This window comes from Rhea americana, unplaced genomic scaffold, assembly GCF_003343005.1.
Source record: "Rhea americana isolate MKP2758 unplaced genomic scaffold, rheAme1 scaffold_224, whole genome shotgun sequence".
NCBI classification, from domain to species: Eukaryota; Metazoa; Chordata; class Aves; order Rheiformes; family Rheidae; genus Rhea; species Rhea americana.
Window position 1 is genome coordinate 1,341,290 of NW_028186340.1, and position 18,840 is coordinate 1,360,129.

General features: G+C 36.2%; 1 protein-coding gene across 1 annotated transcript in view; it reads left to right on the top strand.

Moving 5' to 3' along the window:
- Window positions 1-18,840, top strand: part of LOC146595489 (uncharacterized) — a gene marked incomplete at its 3' end in the record, with an annotated part of 408,834 nt that overhangs the window by 323,757 nt on the left and 66,237 nt on the right. Inside the window, exon 22 of the mRNA XM_085305610.1 lies at window positions 4,305-4,426. Within this exon, the coding sequence (XP_085161736.1) occupies window positions 4,305-4,426 (122 nt within the window). The remainder of the gene's footprint in view (window positions 1-4,304; window positions 4,427-18,840) is intronic.

Genomic DNA, 18,840 nt, shown 5'->3' on the forward strand with positions numbered 1-18,840 from the left:
AACATCTGGCTGGTTTATCAATTCAGGAATTTCCTCATAAGTTCATTAGACAAGAACAACATAATACGCTTCGGKCTTGGCTACAATCCTTTTTCAGAAGAAAGCTAGGTCTACCTGAGGCTATATTTTTTGTAGGAGGCTATTCATTTAAATTCATAAGATGCTGGAGATAGATTTTTTTTTTTCAATTTGAAAATTTTTGGCCCAAGGTGGAATCAAAAGAGGCTCATTTAACTTTTCATTCCTTGTTATAAGCAGGAAAATCCTTACCAAATCTCCACATTTGATTAAAGCAAAGTTTTAACACATTATATAAACCTGCAGTGGAGATGCACACAAGTCTCTCATATCCTTGACATGGTCTGCTTTGCTTTATGTCATGCTGTTTTTAAGGATATTCTGTGCAACTACAGGTGCCTAGCAGAGCATTTTATTGATTTGGGTCCCATAGGTGCCTGCCAGAACATTTTATTGATTTAGGTGTCATGAGTGCAATAGTTCGTATCTTAATGTTGTGGATTCTTGTAATTGGTACATGGGAGTGGTGAGACTCAGGGTACTATAGATAACTGCTGCACTGAAAACACCTCATTTAAGAACTCTGACACAAAAAGTACCTACAGTGTGCATGTGCATAGAGATAGCACACTTTTCTGAACACTTTTTAAAGAAAGTTATGTAGCTTTCTGCTTATGTTTCTGGATTTGTAATTTCTTAAACACCTTCTGCAATCCTATCCCACTGTGGACATTCCACTCCTGTTTCAAAAATTGGTAACTTCTTTTGTTAGGGAGAAGCTGAGGAGCATGGGTCACGTGAGGCATTCTTGTTCCCCTTTTCGCTCTACTTCTCTTCCTCTCTGATTCTATGCATATCCCTTTTTCAGCAGCAGAGGAAGAAAAAAGTGAAGCTTTTCATCTTTACTCTCAGTCCGTCAGAGATTTTGACTAAGAACGAAAGCCCATGTAACCTACAACAGTCTGCAGAGGTCTGGGACCACTGCCTGAAAGTATACAATTTGATACATGTTTCTTCAGGAAGAGAACATCTTTTGTAGTAGGATCCCCTTAAGTATGGTAGTTGAGACAAGGGAATTACAATGTATTGGGGCTGAATCAATGCACTCAGAAAACCAAAAGAATTTGGCATGGATGGTGAAAGAGACTAAAAGAGAAGTACTTTGGGAGAAATAGTCAAGAGCTAAAATAATTTTCCTTACAACTAGAGGTGATTCCTTCAGTGACAGATGGCACATACTGGTGACCAGTATGTTAAACTGGTGGCCAGTTCATTTTGTTAAAAAAATTTGAAGGTCTCCAAAAGCAATTACATGCTTCTGATAATATTCATCTCTCTATTACTGTCATCTATAGCATGTGTATTTGACTAACTGATCCACAGCAGGTCGACAGTTCATATTCTAAGTGTAATATAGTTTCTTCTGTGAATGGTACTAAAATCTTACATAGTATCAGTCTTTTCACCTGAGAAAAACCTGCTACACATGACAGATTAGAGCACAGTTGATAACTGTTGCATAAAGAATATGAAGTAGTTCATAGCAAAAGGAAAGCTAGTCAGTTTTGTTCAGTTGCCATGCCATAGTGTTTCTTTTCTTTCTCTAATTGTCATCTGCTATTGTCTTAATTTCTATCAGTTCATTTTTAAAAATGGATTTTTAGAGTTAGAAGGACATACTCTGAAACCTCTCATTGTGCATCTCAGCTTCAAGGATATAATCCTGAATTAAATGCAAATAATCATGCAAATAATAATGCTGTTTCAGAGTGATTACTTTAAATGTTCCATTCACCAGAACAACTCCCTAAACAACTCTAATACTGCAAATTCAGTGCTTTGCATTGGGCCAAGTTTTAAAACAGTGGTGAAGTGGCATGTTTGTTCTACTTATATTTGTTCTGGGGTCTTTCAAAATAAGATTTAGGGTTCATTGACCTTATACTGATCTGCATAGAGATGCATTACACCTCTTTATTCTGATAGAAACTAATTGTACTCTTTAAATTGCCAGTTTCTGGGGGCTGAGGGGTATGTCAAAGGAAGAAACACTCTTTATATCTACTTTTCCTTATATACTCTGTTTTTATTTGATATCTGCTGCCAAATACTGTTAGATGTGGAATATGGTGATAAATGGACCTAAGCAAGCACCTTCTGACAGTATTTTTACTGCTGTGTAAACTAACTGTATGTTGCTTACTTTTTTGGATTCCCAGTATACAGCACTGGTGAGATGGTTTGTAGAAAGGCTGCACAGGTACAGATACAACTGATTTAAGTGTGTACTGTGAATGTGAATGTAGAAGCTGTTACTAATGTGGAGTAGTCTGAACATCAGTCTTAGGTAGTTAACTGGCATTTATGACAATTTTGGCTGTAATCTTGCTAGATCATTTGGAGAATGAGTACAGAAAGATACTGATAGAAAATATTATTTATAATTGTTTTCATGTTTACAATAACTGAAATTGTTCTGTTAAAGTAAATGTGTGATGTCTATTTTATAAATATTGTATCTATTATTTATGCTATATGTAATCAGATATATCTGATTCTGGGGTGTCATCACCCCAGAACAAGCATACTAAGTATGAATTTTAATCCATTAACTTTCAGTCTGTTTTGATTTGTCATCTTTGTTTCAATAAAATACTCGTCTTTTAATTTGGCAAGAGAGGGTAAGAGGATCATAAGAATAGGAATATATAGAAAGGACTAGGACTGTATTCCAATATATATTTCCATGAGAGTTCTGACACTTTAATTTTTAAARTGTTTTAGGAGATTGTATGACTCCTCTTTACTAATCTAAAACTGCTATTAATCTAAAAGTTTTCTAATTCCTCTTTTRTGCATGATTGTCTGTGTTTCCTAAATATAGATTCAATAATAGAACAGATAAACCAATGCAATGTGATTTTTAGATTCCAAACACCTGTAGATGCCACTGATTTCAACACGACTGAAACATTGTACATCAGATCATCATGCTGTGGCAGCTTATTTATGCACTCAGCTTTTAAAAACCCTTAAACTTTTTTTCTGTTTGTTTGTTAAAGGCTTCCAATTTACATGGATTTTAATGGACTCTAAAATCTACCCTGAAGCCTATTGCAATGTTTAGCAAGTAATGAAATAATTCACATTAGTCGTGCTTACCATTAAAGCGTTCCCTAACTTTTGTTAGAAGGAAGCTATGTTAGAAGCAAGCATGTTACAAAACAAGCAATTAAAATCTGTGCTGAATTGAAGCCTTTGCACTGTTGCCCATTTCTAATTAATACTCAATTCAGCAGATGTTCACTTTTACCCTTTTTTAGAACATAGGCAGCAAAAAGATGCTTTATGCTTTTCACTTCTGTAAGATTATGCTAGACTTTTTAACTGCATGCAGATGCTAGCTAATAATAATTTTGAGGCTAGAGATAGTACATAAGTATGGTTACAATTTAATAGAAAAACTTTGCTGTGTGATGAAAGATGTCCTATAATAGCTGTCTTTTAGAGTGGATGCACACATTGATGAAAGGTTTTACTCAGTTTAATCAGTAACAAATTTTGTGTTCACAACTCCAGTTTATTAGTGTATTTAGTATTGTCATCACAGAGCTAGAAAACTTTTATTTATACACTCTAGATTACTGTCACATGTTATCCATATAGGAGACAGTAGTTCTCATGCCATGAATCATGCAGTACTGCACAGTTAAGGTACTGATACACAATTTCATATTAAAAGCATTAAACAAGTTTGATAGCCATATACTCCTGAGAATTTCTATAATAAATTATTTTATATTGTGCTCTGGTAGGACTACAGGCTGAGGAGTATAACCTATGTCACTGTGAATACCCGTGTTTTAGGTGTATCAGTTTAAGATCTAAGGAAGGTAAGTTTATAGAAGGGAATATCTTATATTAGCTAAACTTGGAGGAGAGAGGAAGAGAAGACAAGGCTTATGGGTACACAAGGTGATCGTACAAAAAGGTAAGTCTTAGGGAATGTAGCATACCTATCTCATAGCCTCTTCTTACATCATATTAGTGGGTTAAATTGTCTATAAAGCTTTCAAGTTTTGAAACAGTGATCCACATGTTTAAAGACAATAAAAACACAGCAACCAGTAATGGAACAGCTGAAACAATGCAGTATGATTTTTAGACTCCAAACATATGTAGATGTGATTGATTTCTTACTATTTTATGAAATATATATTTAGTGCTTATTTTAAATATATTAAAAGTAAAAAAGTAACAGATTTTTTTTCCTTAATGCACTACAGAGATACCAGTGTGCTTGCTCACCTGGATGGGAAGGAGCATTTTGTGAATATGAAACCAATGAATGTATGTCAGAGCCTTGTAAAAATAACGGCACCTGCACAGATCTTTTCAACAGCTATCGGTAAGAGTTTCATCTTCTCACTATATGATTGTGTTCCAGTAATGACAGACTTATGCATTCAGTTATTCTCTTATTCCTTAGCTTGGTGAATGCTGTGTTCTGCACAAAGATGGGTAAATAAGTTCAGTCATGGATACTGTACTTCACTGCACATTTGTTTGAAGACAGCAACCATAATGAATTGTAGATGGAAAATTAAACAAACGCATCAATTCAAAACACTTAGCAAGTAATCTAGTTTAGGAATGCATTTTATCAGAAAAAAATACGAGTTTCTATGCACGGGTGATGCTTTAGGAGTAAAAGTAGTGGATGTGTTCACAGTCTTTGTTAAGAGATTGTATCATTGCTGCCACCTTGTGGCTTAAAATGAAGACAAAATAGTAATTTAAAATTTACAACTACACTGGGAGAAAGCCTGAGGATTTGACACTATTTACAGCCATACTGTGAGAGAACCTGAGGATCTGACACTAATGGTATTACTTCTAACTCAAACACCAATCTTTTTGCCATTCACGTATGTATGATTTAAAAGTGATTTTCTATAGCATTATGAGGATGAGGACTACATAAACAATCTTGAAATCAGTTTTTGTTGTTTGCAATTATAGCCAAGGTTCATCTATATTATGATGTCAATACTAGAATGGTCATTCTATATCTGAATGTAGACTCTAACAGATGCTAATATAGATGCTTAAAGTATACTATGTAAGCAAATGACCGTACACAGTCTGGTTGCTGCACACTGACTACACTTCTGGTAATACAGTCATTAAAGAAAACCTGCCACAGCTGAAAATAGCCAAAGACAAATTTAGCCTAAGACCTATGTCTGTCTGTGTTCTAAATAGCCTAAGACCCGTGTTACTACTTTAATGCTTATTTGAATCAGTTTATGATTAGCCCTGATGTAAGTGTGTGTTTCTGAGTTAAGGTGATTCTGAGGAGAGAGAAAAAAAAAATTGGACTAAGCACAATTTTTTATGTTGTAACATGAAATTAGACATTTTTTTTCCAGTTATTTTAAAAATAATCTATTAATAAGAAGTGGAGCATTTTGAATATGATGAATGTTTATTATCATTTTTTCACACCGATTTATTTTCAGAATTTAACTGCAGGACTCTCCATCATCTTAGAACTGCATATTACATAGTATTAGAGGTACTGTCTTGGTAAATGATTTTGGCTCTCAATTCAGTAACAGAAAAAGAAAAATCTAGTGAAGTCAAGAAAATCTTTTAAAATATTTGTAATTGCTTTTTTTCATTTTCTTATACATACTGGGACATGAAACAATTTTGTAAAGAAGATTTTTTAATTTTTGTAGTTTATATTTTTGTGTGTGTTTTTTGTAGATTAGTAACAAAAAATAGTTCTGTAGCTGCATAGTCTATATGTCTCATTAGCTCGTATATTATAGCAGCTTGCAGTCTTACATGATAATAGTGGATTATATAGGCAAATGTGCAATTTCACCATTCTCAAGGAAAATTCTAGATTTTTGAATATTCTGCAATGATGTATTGGGCTATCAAATCACATCTTACTATTGTTTCTGGAAAGCTTCTAGAAGTATTAGGTATATCGCAGAAGGTAACGTGGCTTCTTCAGGTTTTCCTCAGATAAGTGAGCCAAATACATGAGAACAAAGTTGCATAAAGTAAAAAGATAAAAAGTTTATTTTCTGGATTGGACAAATACTGAACAGTTACAGAAAATGTTTGCAAGAGAATTGGTTTGAACTGTAAGCACCATGCAGCACATTTTTCTMAGAGCTGCTTGTCCTATTTGGCATAGCAGAACAGGAAAATTAGACGTATCATTGAATCACTGTATGCAAGCGTCATGATAAGCCAAACAAAAACAGCTCTTTCAGAAATATCAGTAGTTGAATCTGGGAGTATGAGATTTATCAGCCACAATGAAAATGAACCTGGACCAATGTTTTTATCTAACGCAGTTTCATTTCAATCATTAGAGTTGAGCTCCTTTACACTCAGAAATGCAAAAAGACATTCTGCTTATTTTTATAATTACTCTTACTTAACATTAGATTTTTTTCCCCTGTTAGCTTTTTTAGCACTTTTTCTTAAAAATAACAGCAACAAAACAAAGAAAATACTCAGTCTCAGGATAGCTAAGCAGTACCAGTACACAATATCTGACCCTGAGGCCAATTAGCCCTGTCTATAAAATTAAAGTTACTTAGCCTCTAAAACAGAATAACTCTATCCTAAATGCCTACTAGGAAAGATTCTTGGTTCACGTTAAGTCTTGAATTGTGTGTAGGAATTGTTTTGGATGAGCACTAGGAACTGCTTGAGAATGTAACATTGATGGACAATGCAGTTGCTTTGCCATGCTCTGGCAGTGTTTATTTTCCTGGTGGAAGCATAGCTGCTGGCAGCGACTGTGCAGAATTTTCTGAACTTGGTTGAAGTTGGGCCCACCACTATTAGTATTCATCATCCCTTATTGCTAGGAAATGCTTGGCTGGTCTTCTGTGGAAATTAATGGAATGGATTGGTAGCAGGGTTTTTTTGATGCTTTTGATAATACTTTTTTATTTCATCTAAATATTTTCAAATCTGTCTGATATAGCCAGTTCCTGAAAATCTAAAGAATTCATTGTGCAACAGCACATATGATATATCTTTACATAGAGAAATAAAGAATACAATACAAAATAAAATACTCTTGTGCCAAGTTTCAAATCTGTGATAATGAGAACAGTAATTGAAAGCATTACTGTTAGTTAAAAATTTCCCTAGTAAGCTCATAATGTACTTGGCACTATTCATTTTTGAACCTTGCTGTCAAAACTAAAGGAACAACAAGTATCCCAGAACCAAAGGCTTTTCTTTGTGGATTACATCACAATAAAATAAAGTGCTGACAATGAGAAAAAATATTTTTTATTAAAAAATGAGAATAAGAACGTTTCTTAAATTAATACTTAAGCTTGGATTTTTAAATACAATTCATTTGTTACATAGTTACTGCCTCATTCCAGCTTATTCTTGTTCAACTTACTCTCTCCCTGCTGCCTTTTCAGTTTGGCACATGGCACAGCAGAGAAATGGATTTAGAAGCATTTCATGCATTTGTTTCCAGTGCACTGTGTTCCTGACTCTAATTCTCACTACAGCATAAACACTCAAATTAATGTCTCTGAACATTTATACACAGATGTATCTATTGTCAGCTGAATTCCCTGCTTGTACTGTATCCTTTTGTAGCATCTTTCCTGATATTTCTGAGATTATACCCTAATAACGTCAATCCCTAATTAAAGCCTTTGGGTCTCCTTTACTGTTACCAGCTTACTTACAGAGAAACTTTTAAGTGAAAATCTCTTTAGCTCTTCTTGTAAAATAATAGACAACAGTGTTTTCTGTGTGAGCTGGTATTTCTAGTGAGGTCCAATAATTTGGGATTTGGCTTTAATCCATATGACATGAAAACTTGGAAAGCTACACAAGTGTCACTTTATTCTGCATATCCAGAGAACTTCCACAAATTCATGCCATTTGCTATTTTGGCAGTATTGGCTGTGAGGTTTTTATTAAGATTGAAGATGCTAAGTGTGTTTTTCCTACTTTGTAACACGCCAATGGACTTTTGTTCCCTATATTAAAAAGGAAATTAGACTTAAATAACTATGTTTCCCTATGCTCTCTTTTGATCTCACATCCTTTATAACAGTTTTGGTGTTTACTTCAGTAGACTGAAGAAAATTTATCCTTCATCAGCATTTGAGTCCATCCAGTAGGTCCCATTCTATAATCTCGTCATTAACTGAAGTGCATTCCTAGTCTTACAATTTATCTTTTTTCCTCTTTGCTACTTTTTTTACATTTTCCTTTTTAAAAGACTTTACAAGAAATACAGAACAATCATCCTCACAGTATATTGATTCACTGTTTGGAATACATAGTAGCTGTACTAGTAAACTGAACAGTGCCAGTCTGAACTGCCAGAGCTCTACCCAAAATCTTTCTTTCTCTATCACTTACACTAAAGTATAAATTCCTTTCATTGTAACTGCATTAAAGATATGTGTGTTGCAACTGAATATAAAGATCTATATATCAGTTAGGGAATTAAAATCCTCTGTGATGGGAATGTTTAAAAAGACTGAAAAATCATGCYGGTTCTAGGCTTCAAAATAACTCTTTACTGGAATGATGGTATTCATTAACAACACACATTATAAACAGTTAGTTCTTAATCACTATTAATCATTATCATTACATATACAAAATCATTAGTCCTTTACAAAATTAATCAATAAGCTGTAAGTGTGCAGTACCATGGAACTGATGCTGTTTGGCTAGGTTTGCTGGCTATCATTGTTTGTGGTTGTTAGTCACTGAGGTCAAGGTAGCCGGTCTCTAGAGCTCTTTGATGAGGAAAGCAAAAGCCAAAGTAGGCTGTTTTCTTTCTTCCGCATCTTTCTTCACTCATCATTGATGTTTTATGCTCCTCTGCCCCATCCCCAAAAGAAAAGGGCGATCTTATCTCCTCTTGACATCTTATTTTTGAATTCCTGGCTCCTTCTTATTCTGTTTATTTTGAAGAGTTGTTTTGGTTTTACCAGATATCTTTTCTATATGCTCATTCTTACCCTGCAGATTTTACTTCTTGCTCATGTTTTCCTGCACACTATTTGTACAACTATATCACAAGTCTCCTTTTATCCCTTTCCTGTTATGGCTATTATTTATGTATTTAAGCCTAGCTGTGTTACAAAGTGCTMTCAGTGGTATTAAAATATTACAGGATGCTTATACATTCTTTTCACTTATTGCTGGTTTAGTGCTTATGTTTGGGTTCAAGGCAGGTAAGCATTAGTTACTGTTTGTTTAGATTGCTTCTAAGCACCCTTTTTGGGTGCAGTGGTCATCTCCAGCTGCACATGGTACAGATGAGAGTCTTGTCTAACATTGTGACTCATGGAGATCACATATATGTGTACTCCAGAAAAAAAATTACAGGTTGATTTGTAACATTATTTGTATGCCTCTAATTCTAGGACTTAACTTTTCAGAGATCACTCTGGCACTAAAATACCTCATCCCAATTAACTTTTACTAAGACAGAAGTTGCTAAATGCCAATGTCATGTTTAAATATAGGGCATAAATTCTTAAAGCACTTGAAAGATACTATCTGACATGTGAAAAAAATTGCCTCTATTTAAATACTCTTAAGATTTAAACCCGTTTGTTGCTTATCATGTCCTGTAAGAGGCTTGGTTTTCCTACTGAAATACTATGTTATGTTTTTTAATGCRTTTGTTTCCAATATACTGTGTCCCTCTAATTCTCACTACATTTCATTTCACAACACCTTATTCACCATACATGAATTATTTCTGAACTCGTTTAGCTCATCCTATGCGCTCCTTTCCTAGCAATGCTGCTTCAACTAGTATTCATGCCACAATCATCTTGTTCCTCTTTACTTACATAATAGTTTATGCCAGCTGACAGTTTGGATAACCATGCTGTCAACCAAAGTTAGAGTTACTGTATCTGCTTCCTGTTACTTGCTCAGTTCAYTCTCAAATATAACATCTCACTGTATAACTCCCTTCTTTGTCACTTGAGATTTGAAACCAAGTTTTTCCAAGCTCAAAAACTATTTTTACATCAATGCAACTGTCCGTTACCTATGCTAAGTTCTTAGAGAATGAGTACTCTCATGTCATTAGGATGTGCCTCATCTTATGCATAGCATAAACTTTTATTATAGTACTATTAGAGGAAAGCACCAAACTTCTTTTCCCTTCTTTCGGAGAGGATTTAGTTGGAAAAAAACAAAAGCACCCTCTACATATTTCAGAACTATGCACAGATTTTTCTGTGCTAAGAAGTGTAATCAGGTGATTCCTAAATTAAGGCTGTGTAAATATCTCAAAGACACAAAAGCATACATATTTATGCATTATATTTCTAAGATACATTTATTTCTAAACAAATGGATCTTAAACTCAAGGAATTAGAAAGTAAATTGTCATATGGTTATAATTTGAATGATGAGTTCAATCTGCCTTCTGTTTTTAGTTGCACTCCTTGAAACTGTTGCTTTTCCTTTCTTACTTTTTTTTCCCAGAAGAAGTCAACAGCATCTGGCTTCTTAACTGGCATTTCTTGGAGGATGGAGCTGGTTCTTTGGCCAGCTCTTCCTCTGTTGCTGCAGAGTTTCTGCAAACCATTTGGCTATTGTGTATCTGACCAAGCTTTGCGTTGAACTTGTAATTTTATTTTCATTTTAGTACCAAGTTATATACTCTTACTTGAACCATCTTCAGAAGATTTATATAATCAGACAGGAGGTTTATTAATGAATTACCTAAAGCAAATTTATAAAAGGGCAAACAAGTGTCTCCTCCAAAGTAGCAAATGCATTATAGCTTTAATCACTGGTAACACTGCTGACACTTATAAATGTGTAGTGTGATGCTTGTCACACTGCAGGATGTGAAACTGACTTTAAGGTTTTGACTGCCTTAGGCAAACAACAAAATACTGCTGTGCCTTCTCAGCAGCATGTACTAAACAGTCACTGACATTTTGCTACCCCTAGGGTACATTTTGACCATTACTCAACAGTTTTTGCAAACATAGCAGCACTTTTATTCAAAATCCCCATGAAACATGAAATTTAAAACAATGAACAATAAATACCTGGAAAAGCACCCCTCCCCCCCCACACACACACACGCACTGAACATCTCATCAACTTTTCCTGCCTGGAGGGTAAAATTATTCCTCTTGGTATATTTACTCATTGAGTGATGCATTTTGAATAAATATTTTATAATCTCTTTCAGATACAGACACCTAAAAAGACATGAAAAGATCACTTCGATGAGCATAGGTTAAGTGGAGAGAGTACAGAATGGTTTCTAATACAATAGTGTACTTCAGGCATAGCTGTGAGTGCATGAAATGTGCTTAAAGTTATCCAAATACATCATGTATATAGGGCCATTAAAAAAAAAAACAAAACAAAAAAAAAACAACTTCAAAGTGAATAACGTACTGATGCATGATTGCAACTAACAGGCAGCCAACAGCACCAGTTTCTAGGCTCTACTTTGAGATATGCCACATATTCTGAGAATTTCTAGGATAATCAGAGAACTACTAGGAGCTGCTGAAGGAACTTCAGGGTGTCTGCTGCTGCCAGGGAAGTGTAGCTTGCTTGGCTGCTTGCCAAAGGCACCTTGACTGCTAGCAAGCTTTAGTAGCTTCTCTTGAGATCTGTCAGCTCGAATTCCTGATCAAAGGGTGCTTTGAGTGTTTTGTTTCCAACTGATTCCTTAATAAGGAGGGTCYAGCAGCCTTTCAGCAGGTGCTAATGAGGGACTCATATAACTGCCAGACGTAGAACACAGCTAACAGAGGCAGAAGTTTGTACAGAAGGGGTCTAGAAACTCTGCTGAGGACAGTGTTTGTGTATTCAGCCATGGTGGTGAGGTGCTGTGGGGCAAAGTCCTCAGCACCCACAGGAAGAACTACCATTGGCACGTCAGAGAGATCAACCAGGAATGTTCTCCTTAGGAAAGATATATCACTGCAGACCTGGAATTTTGGAGGTGTCTGGGGCTTCTCATTGAGCCCAGGGCCGGGAAAGACTGTGTCCTTGCCCACGAGAAGGTGTGTGCTGGTGGAAAATCTGTGTTGCCAAGTGAGGAAACTGGGGGAGGAGGTCAGTAGACTGCACAGCATCAGAGATGATAAAAAGAGACCAGATCTTCTCCAAAACCATACAGATACAAGAGCCTGAACCTCAAACTGTATATTGAAAGAGGAATAAGCAGAGTGTGTGCTTGTCAGCTTTGGAAGTGAAGACTCATGTGAAGGCTGTCTGAGATCCCAGTGAGATTTGTAGCCCTGCACACAGACCTCTGATTCCTCTTGTTTGTCTCTTCTTCTGTGTCTCTTAGTGTACAAGCACTTCAGCCAAGACTGCTGCTCTTGTTTATCTTGACTTTAGCCAGGATTTCTACACTGTCTCCCACAACATCCTCGTAGAGAAAACTGGACAGATTGAAAGGGTTATGATCAATGCCACAAAACCCACCTGGAGGCTAGTCAGTGGTGGTGTACCCCAGGGAATGATAAAGAAGCTTAGCAGCGTCCTGGACTGTGTTAGAAAGAGGCCTGCCAGAAGGTTGAGGGAGGTTATTCTTTCCCTCTACTTACCACTGGAGAGGCCACATTGGAGTGCTGTGTCCAGTTCTGATCTCCCCTGCACAGGAGAGGCATGAACATGCTGGAGTGAGTCCAGCAAAGGTCACCAAGATGATTAAGAGTCTGGAGCATCTGATAAACTAGGAGATGCTGAGGTTGTTCAGCCTGGAGGAGAGAAAGGTTGGGGGATCTTATTGATGTGTATGAATAATTGATGTGGGGAGAAGAGAGAGATGGAGTAAAGACAACAGAGCCAGACTCTACAATGTTCTGCCTGGTGAAAGGACAGCAGGCAGTGGGCACAAGTGAAAACAGAGGAAATTCTACTTAAATATACGAAAAATTTTTACTACAAGGTTGATCACTATAACAGGTTACCCAGAGATGTTGTGGAGTCTCCCTGGAGTTATTCAAAACCTGACTGGACACAAACATGAGAAGGCTGATGTAGTTGACTCTGCTGTGGGTGGAGGAGGTTGGACTAGATGATCTCAAGAGATCTTATCTACCCTCAATGATTTTACGACTTTCTCTTTCTGTAATCACCTATATTTTTCATCTGTTAAAATGTACAGATCCCTCAAAGTTTTGGGATCGCTAGGTGATTTCTACTATAGTTTGCCAAAAGTATGCCTAAACCAGCACTAGTTACTCTACACCTCAAATGTTTTTTAAATAAAATCTAATCCTATGCTTGAAATATTTGAAGCATGTAAAATTTCTTATTTGCAGTTTTTCAATTCTGATATGTACTGGGAATTCTGACATTTTTAAATAACAAGTTTCACATGTGCCTATAAAATTATGTGATTATCATACAAGTAATTAATATATTTAGGAATAATCAAAAAACTTAATGAAGCAGAAACATCCAAGTGATATTAGTTCAACAGTTTCTGGTTATAAAAAGATCTGTATAGGAATATTTAAAAGAAAAACCATGAAGGCAATGGCAAAAAAAAAGAAAGGTTGAACAGTACTTCTGTTTAGTTCAATTCCTCCTCTGGTGGCTGAAGTGGGAAGGCAGAAAAAAAACATGGGTTTCATTTCTTCTCCTTCTGCAGAAGAGGTCAGACTGGCAATGTCAGTGTCTGTAAGCATAATTTATAACATGTTGGCATCATTTGTAACAGACTGATAAAAAATTCTGAGTCATACTCATTCTTCCCCTTGTCTTGTGGTGTCCCATGCACTGAGGAGGTGTAAAGAAGGAGGCGGCTGAAAATCCCTTCCCATCTGAGGTGGAACCACGAAGTAAACTCTTAGAGCAGACTCAGATGCCTTTTTTCTTTCTTTCCTCAAACCTAAGCATCTAATTCCTTGACTTCAAGGTCATGTCAAACTATGTAAGAGAAAATGCACAGCAAAGTGGGCATGTGCAACTGGAAGGACATTAAGGGCAGGGTCAAAGGAGAAATACATCTCTCATCTTTAAGGAGCACATTTTAAAACTGCAAAAGCAGATACTGACCAGTTTGAAATATGTAAGGACAGGTAAATTCAGTAGCCTGGGGCCTGTAGAAGGCAGAAGAGGTAGAAGAACTAACTTTGGAAGCAATTGCCAAAAGCTGAAATGGAAAATACTTTTTTTTTTTTTTTTTTTTTTTTTTATGAACTCAACAATTTAATTTAGAATGTGCTCAAAGGCACTGAGATGAAGAAGGCAGAGGTTTAGAGAAATAGTTTGGACCATCTCAGGATATTCCAGGTTTGAAGGTAAGATGAGTATGCTTTAAAGGCACATATATGAGCAAAAGTACCAGATGAAAGAGTGGATAAAACTAAAGGGGAAATTTAAAAGAGAAAGAGTGTTGGATGCTGCTGATAAGATTTGGACTGATAAGGAAAGACAATTGACCAAAAAATGCCTCATTGCCTTTGGTGCCTTTGATTTTTTTTCCCCTGTATGTGTATATATATATATATATATATACACACACACATATATAGAGAGAGAGAGAGAACATAGTATAATCTGTAAAGTGTGTGCATTCTCTTTAATAATCAGAATTTTTATGCCTGCCAGACTTTCAATGGAAGTCATTCCTCCCATCATGTTGTATAGGAATGGTAATAAAATAAAAATTCAGTGATTGTTGTCTTTTTTATTTTCTGTGGCTATCGTTCTGGACCGTATCAGAAATGCTGCCACCTCTAACTATTCTTTGAGGGAGAAACTGAGAATTAAAACTAGAATGGATAGAAGATGCACAGTGAACAGAAGAATGGCCAAAAAAGTATTTGAGGCAGTCTTCACTACCTCATTATTTCTAATCTAAATCCATTATAATGCGTATCTGTTGCAGATGATTCATAATGGACTCAATTTTGCTTGTTCTTTTGCCCTTCATTTAACAGATCCTTGAAAGTATATGGACTTTTTTTTCAGGAAACCTTAGTAAAATAGGAAGTTCAAACAAACAAACAAAAAATGGTGCTGACACTTTAAAAATGGCTCATTAGAAATGAATGGGAAAACCATCTGTCATTGTTAGCTACAAATTAGATGTTTCATGCATCAGCAATGTCTAATTCACGCACAAAGGAGTAAAATTTAGAAAGGATTATGGGCATTGCTGCTGACACTGTATCCTATTGAACCATAGAGAATGAGTAATAAGCAATTCTACATAAAAAGACAGGATGTAGATCACCTTCCTCTTTACTATAAAATCTTTGTTTTTCTGCTTTGGTAAAAAGTCATTAATAAAATCTACATGTTGCACTTGTTAAAACAGATCAGACTTTATCAGTTTCATAGGTGGTGTTCATTTTACCTGGCTACCTAATGTGATTCTAAGAATCAATATGGTCATAAATGAATTACATAAGTTTTATGCCAAGGTGGTTTAATGTTACTTTTTTAAAAATTTTATTTTGTAGTGAAATRACTTTCCAGCCAAAATAAATGAAAGGTTTTATCTTAAATTACGAGGAATTTTCTTTTAAAGTAGATAAAGATTTTTTAGTGTAGAAATCTCTATTTATATATATCRAACAACGTACAAGACTATTTTGCAGAAAGTGTTTCTCTCTTTTGGAGATGAAAAATAAAAAATGAAATCCTGATGACAAGATTTTAGTTATGGCAACTAATTCACTGATTAAATATTTTCTGGTCCAGACAATATTGATCTCCATCACAGTGTTAGATGAGTATATTATAGTCTCATCTTTAGGTCACTAGGATGAGGAAGATAATATATATGATAAATAATTCCACAAGACTGTTAACAGAGTAGAATATAATCTAGCATAGGTAAGACTGGCAGCATTTGGCCAATTCTGCTAGAAATGGAAAAAAAATCATTAAAAAGATCCTTTGTTATTCTGAAAATAAATATAACAGTTGTCTTTAAAAACTTCAAGACTGTACTACCAATTACAAAATTAGTTGGGTATAATTATATGTTTCCAAAATACATACTCGGAAAAGTATGAATTAAAGCAATTGCCTCTTTGAAATGGATGAGTATTTTCTATATATATGAATGATAGGACAATATGAAATACGTATACATATGTATACATTGTGTACAGTGATTCTAGCATAAGTAAATTGTACATGATACATAACTAAAAAATGAGCATTGTCTTCCCCACCACTAGTTTTTACAGGTAATATAATTTTGGTTAGTACTCTTCTTGATTTTGTCTGGATTTTAGGCCATTTTGTTCTGTTAGATCAAAAGAAGGTATTATTGGAAATTTTATTTATACTACAATTACTGATAACACAGTAATTTTGTCTAAAACAATACTAACTCTTCAGCAATATCAAGCAGACTAAGGTAGGATCTGTGATTATCACATTTTCTTCCACCAAATACCACTTCTAATGTGTGAAAAAAAAATCTATCACAGTGAAAATAGGAAGGTTTTGTCTTTGAAGATCACAAGGAAGGAAAGGACAGCAGAAATATAAAAGTCACTCTCTCCATGAGCATCCGTAAGTATTGTTATGTATGTCTCTTAGGCTTGTTCATTCCGTATCTGGAAGGGGCAGTCATAAAATTTTCATAGGTTTGCTCTATTGAAATAACTCAGTGAGATAGCCTGAGTAGAAAGTTGGATTGTTTATATTACAGTAGATATCAAAGATAGATAAAGACATAACTGACATATGGAGACCAATTCAGAATCATTTTTGTAGGTTGATTTTGTAGTTTTATATCAGGACAATAATCTTTTTAAGGAAAAAAGTATTTTTGAAGTGCTAGTTGTGAGGAGGTCACAAGAATTCTACCTTGTAACAGAGTCTGTAGTAGGGAAATCTCTGTCTCATCTTATGACTGTACTGTTTGAGCAGAGTATATCTATCTTACTGAACATTGTGAAACACAGAGTTGAACTTAATATCCTTACTTTTGCTCTTTTCCTGTTACTTTTATGCTTGGAAATTGTGGTACAACTATAAAATAAAATTTTTCTTTTTCTTTTTTTTTCACTTTAAAAGTTCTTCTCAGGTAAACTTAAGCAAGGGCTATGTTAGGTTATCTTTGGTGAATTTTGTTGTGGCAAGATGAAATGTTGTTGCCCAGCTGTTTGTTGGAAGTTACAATCCCCACACAGGGTTAGATTAAGAGATCAGTTTGACATACTAACTTAAATCATTATTGAAAGTCAGACTTAATAGAATTGGGTCAGTTTATGCAAAAACTTTTTTCTTTTCTTTTTGATTACAGATTTGAGAATGAAGATATCCTTGCTCCTTAATGCTTTTCCTAAATGTTCTGGTGTGCCTCTAAGTACTGATGACAAACAAAGCATTTTCCAAATGCTTTATTTTGTACAGGTTTCTTTGAAAATCCTACTTTAGGTAGTTAAAATTAACACTGTGAGAGCTGTTCATATGCTAAATGATTCACTAGATGCACTTTGATGTGTAATTAACTACTGATGAGTGTTGAAAATGCTTGAATATTGTTCTGAAAAAGATTTAAACATTGGTATTATATTTTTAAGCAATTTCCTGATGACCTTATGTCTTCCAGTATATTAGATAACATAGTTGTCTTTCATAGAATCATAGAATCAGTGAGGTTGGAAGGGACCTCTGGAGATCATCTAGTCCAACTTCCCTGCTCAGCAGGGTCACCTAGAGCATGGTAGACAGGGTCGCATCCAGGTGGGCCTTGAAGATCTCCAGAGAAGGAGACTCCACAACCTCTCTGGGCAACCTGTGCCAGTGCTCTGTCACTCTCACAGGGAAGAAATTCCCCCTCACATTCCCCCCTGTCTGAATGGCAGCACAGCCCTCGGGTGGATCAGCCACTCCTCTCAATTTAGTATCATCAGCTAACTTGCTGAGGAGGCATTCTGTCTCCTCATCCGTGTCATTGATGAAGTTGAACAGGATGGGACCCAGGACTGAGCCCTGGGGGATGCCACTAGCCACAGGCCTCCAGCTGGACTCCATGCCACTGATGACAACCCTCTGAGCTCTACCTTTCAGCCAGTTCTCAATCCACCTCACTGTCCACTCGTCTAACCCACACTTCCTGAGCTTCTCTAGGAGGATGTTATGGGAGACAGTGTCAAAAGCCTTGCTGAAGTCAAGGTACACAACGTCCACTGCTCTCCCCTCATCTACCCAGGCAGTCATTCCATCATGGAAGGCTATCAGATTGGTTTAACAGGATTTCCCCTTGGTGAATCCATGCTGGCTACTCCTGATCACCTTCTTTTCCTCCATATGCCTGGAGATGACATCCAGAATGAGCTGTTCCATCACCTTTCCAAGGATGGAGGTGAGGCTGACCAGCCTATAGTTTCCTGGGTCCTCCTTCTTGCCCTTCTTGAAGACTGGAGTGACACTGGCTTTCTTCCAGTCCTCAGGCACCTCTTCAGTTCTCCATGACTTTTCGAAGACGATGGAGAGCAGCCTGGCAACAACATGCACCAGCTCCCTCAGTCCCTGTGGGTGCATCCCATCAGGGCCCATGGATTTGTGGATGTCTAGCCTGCCCTGAAGGTCTCTAATYCTTTCCTCCTCAACCAAAGGAAAGTCTTCCTTTCTCCAGACTTTCTCCTTTGTCTCCAGGCTGCAGGATTCCTGGGGGCTGCCCTTAGCAGTGAAGACTGAAGCAAAGAARGCATTCAGTAATTCTGCCTTCTCTGTATCCCTTGTCACCAGGGCCCCTGCCCCATTCAGGAGCGGGCCCACATTTTCCCTAGTCCTCCTCTTGCTGCTGATGTATTT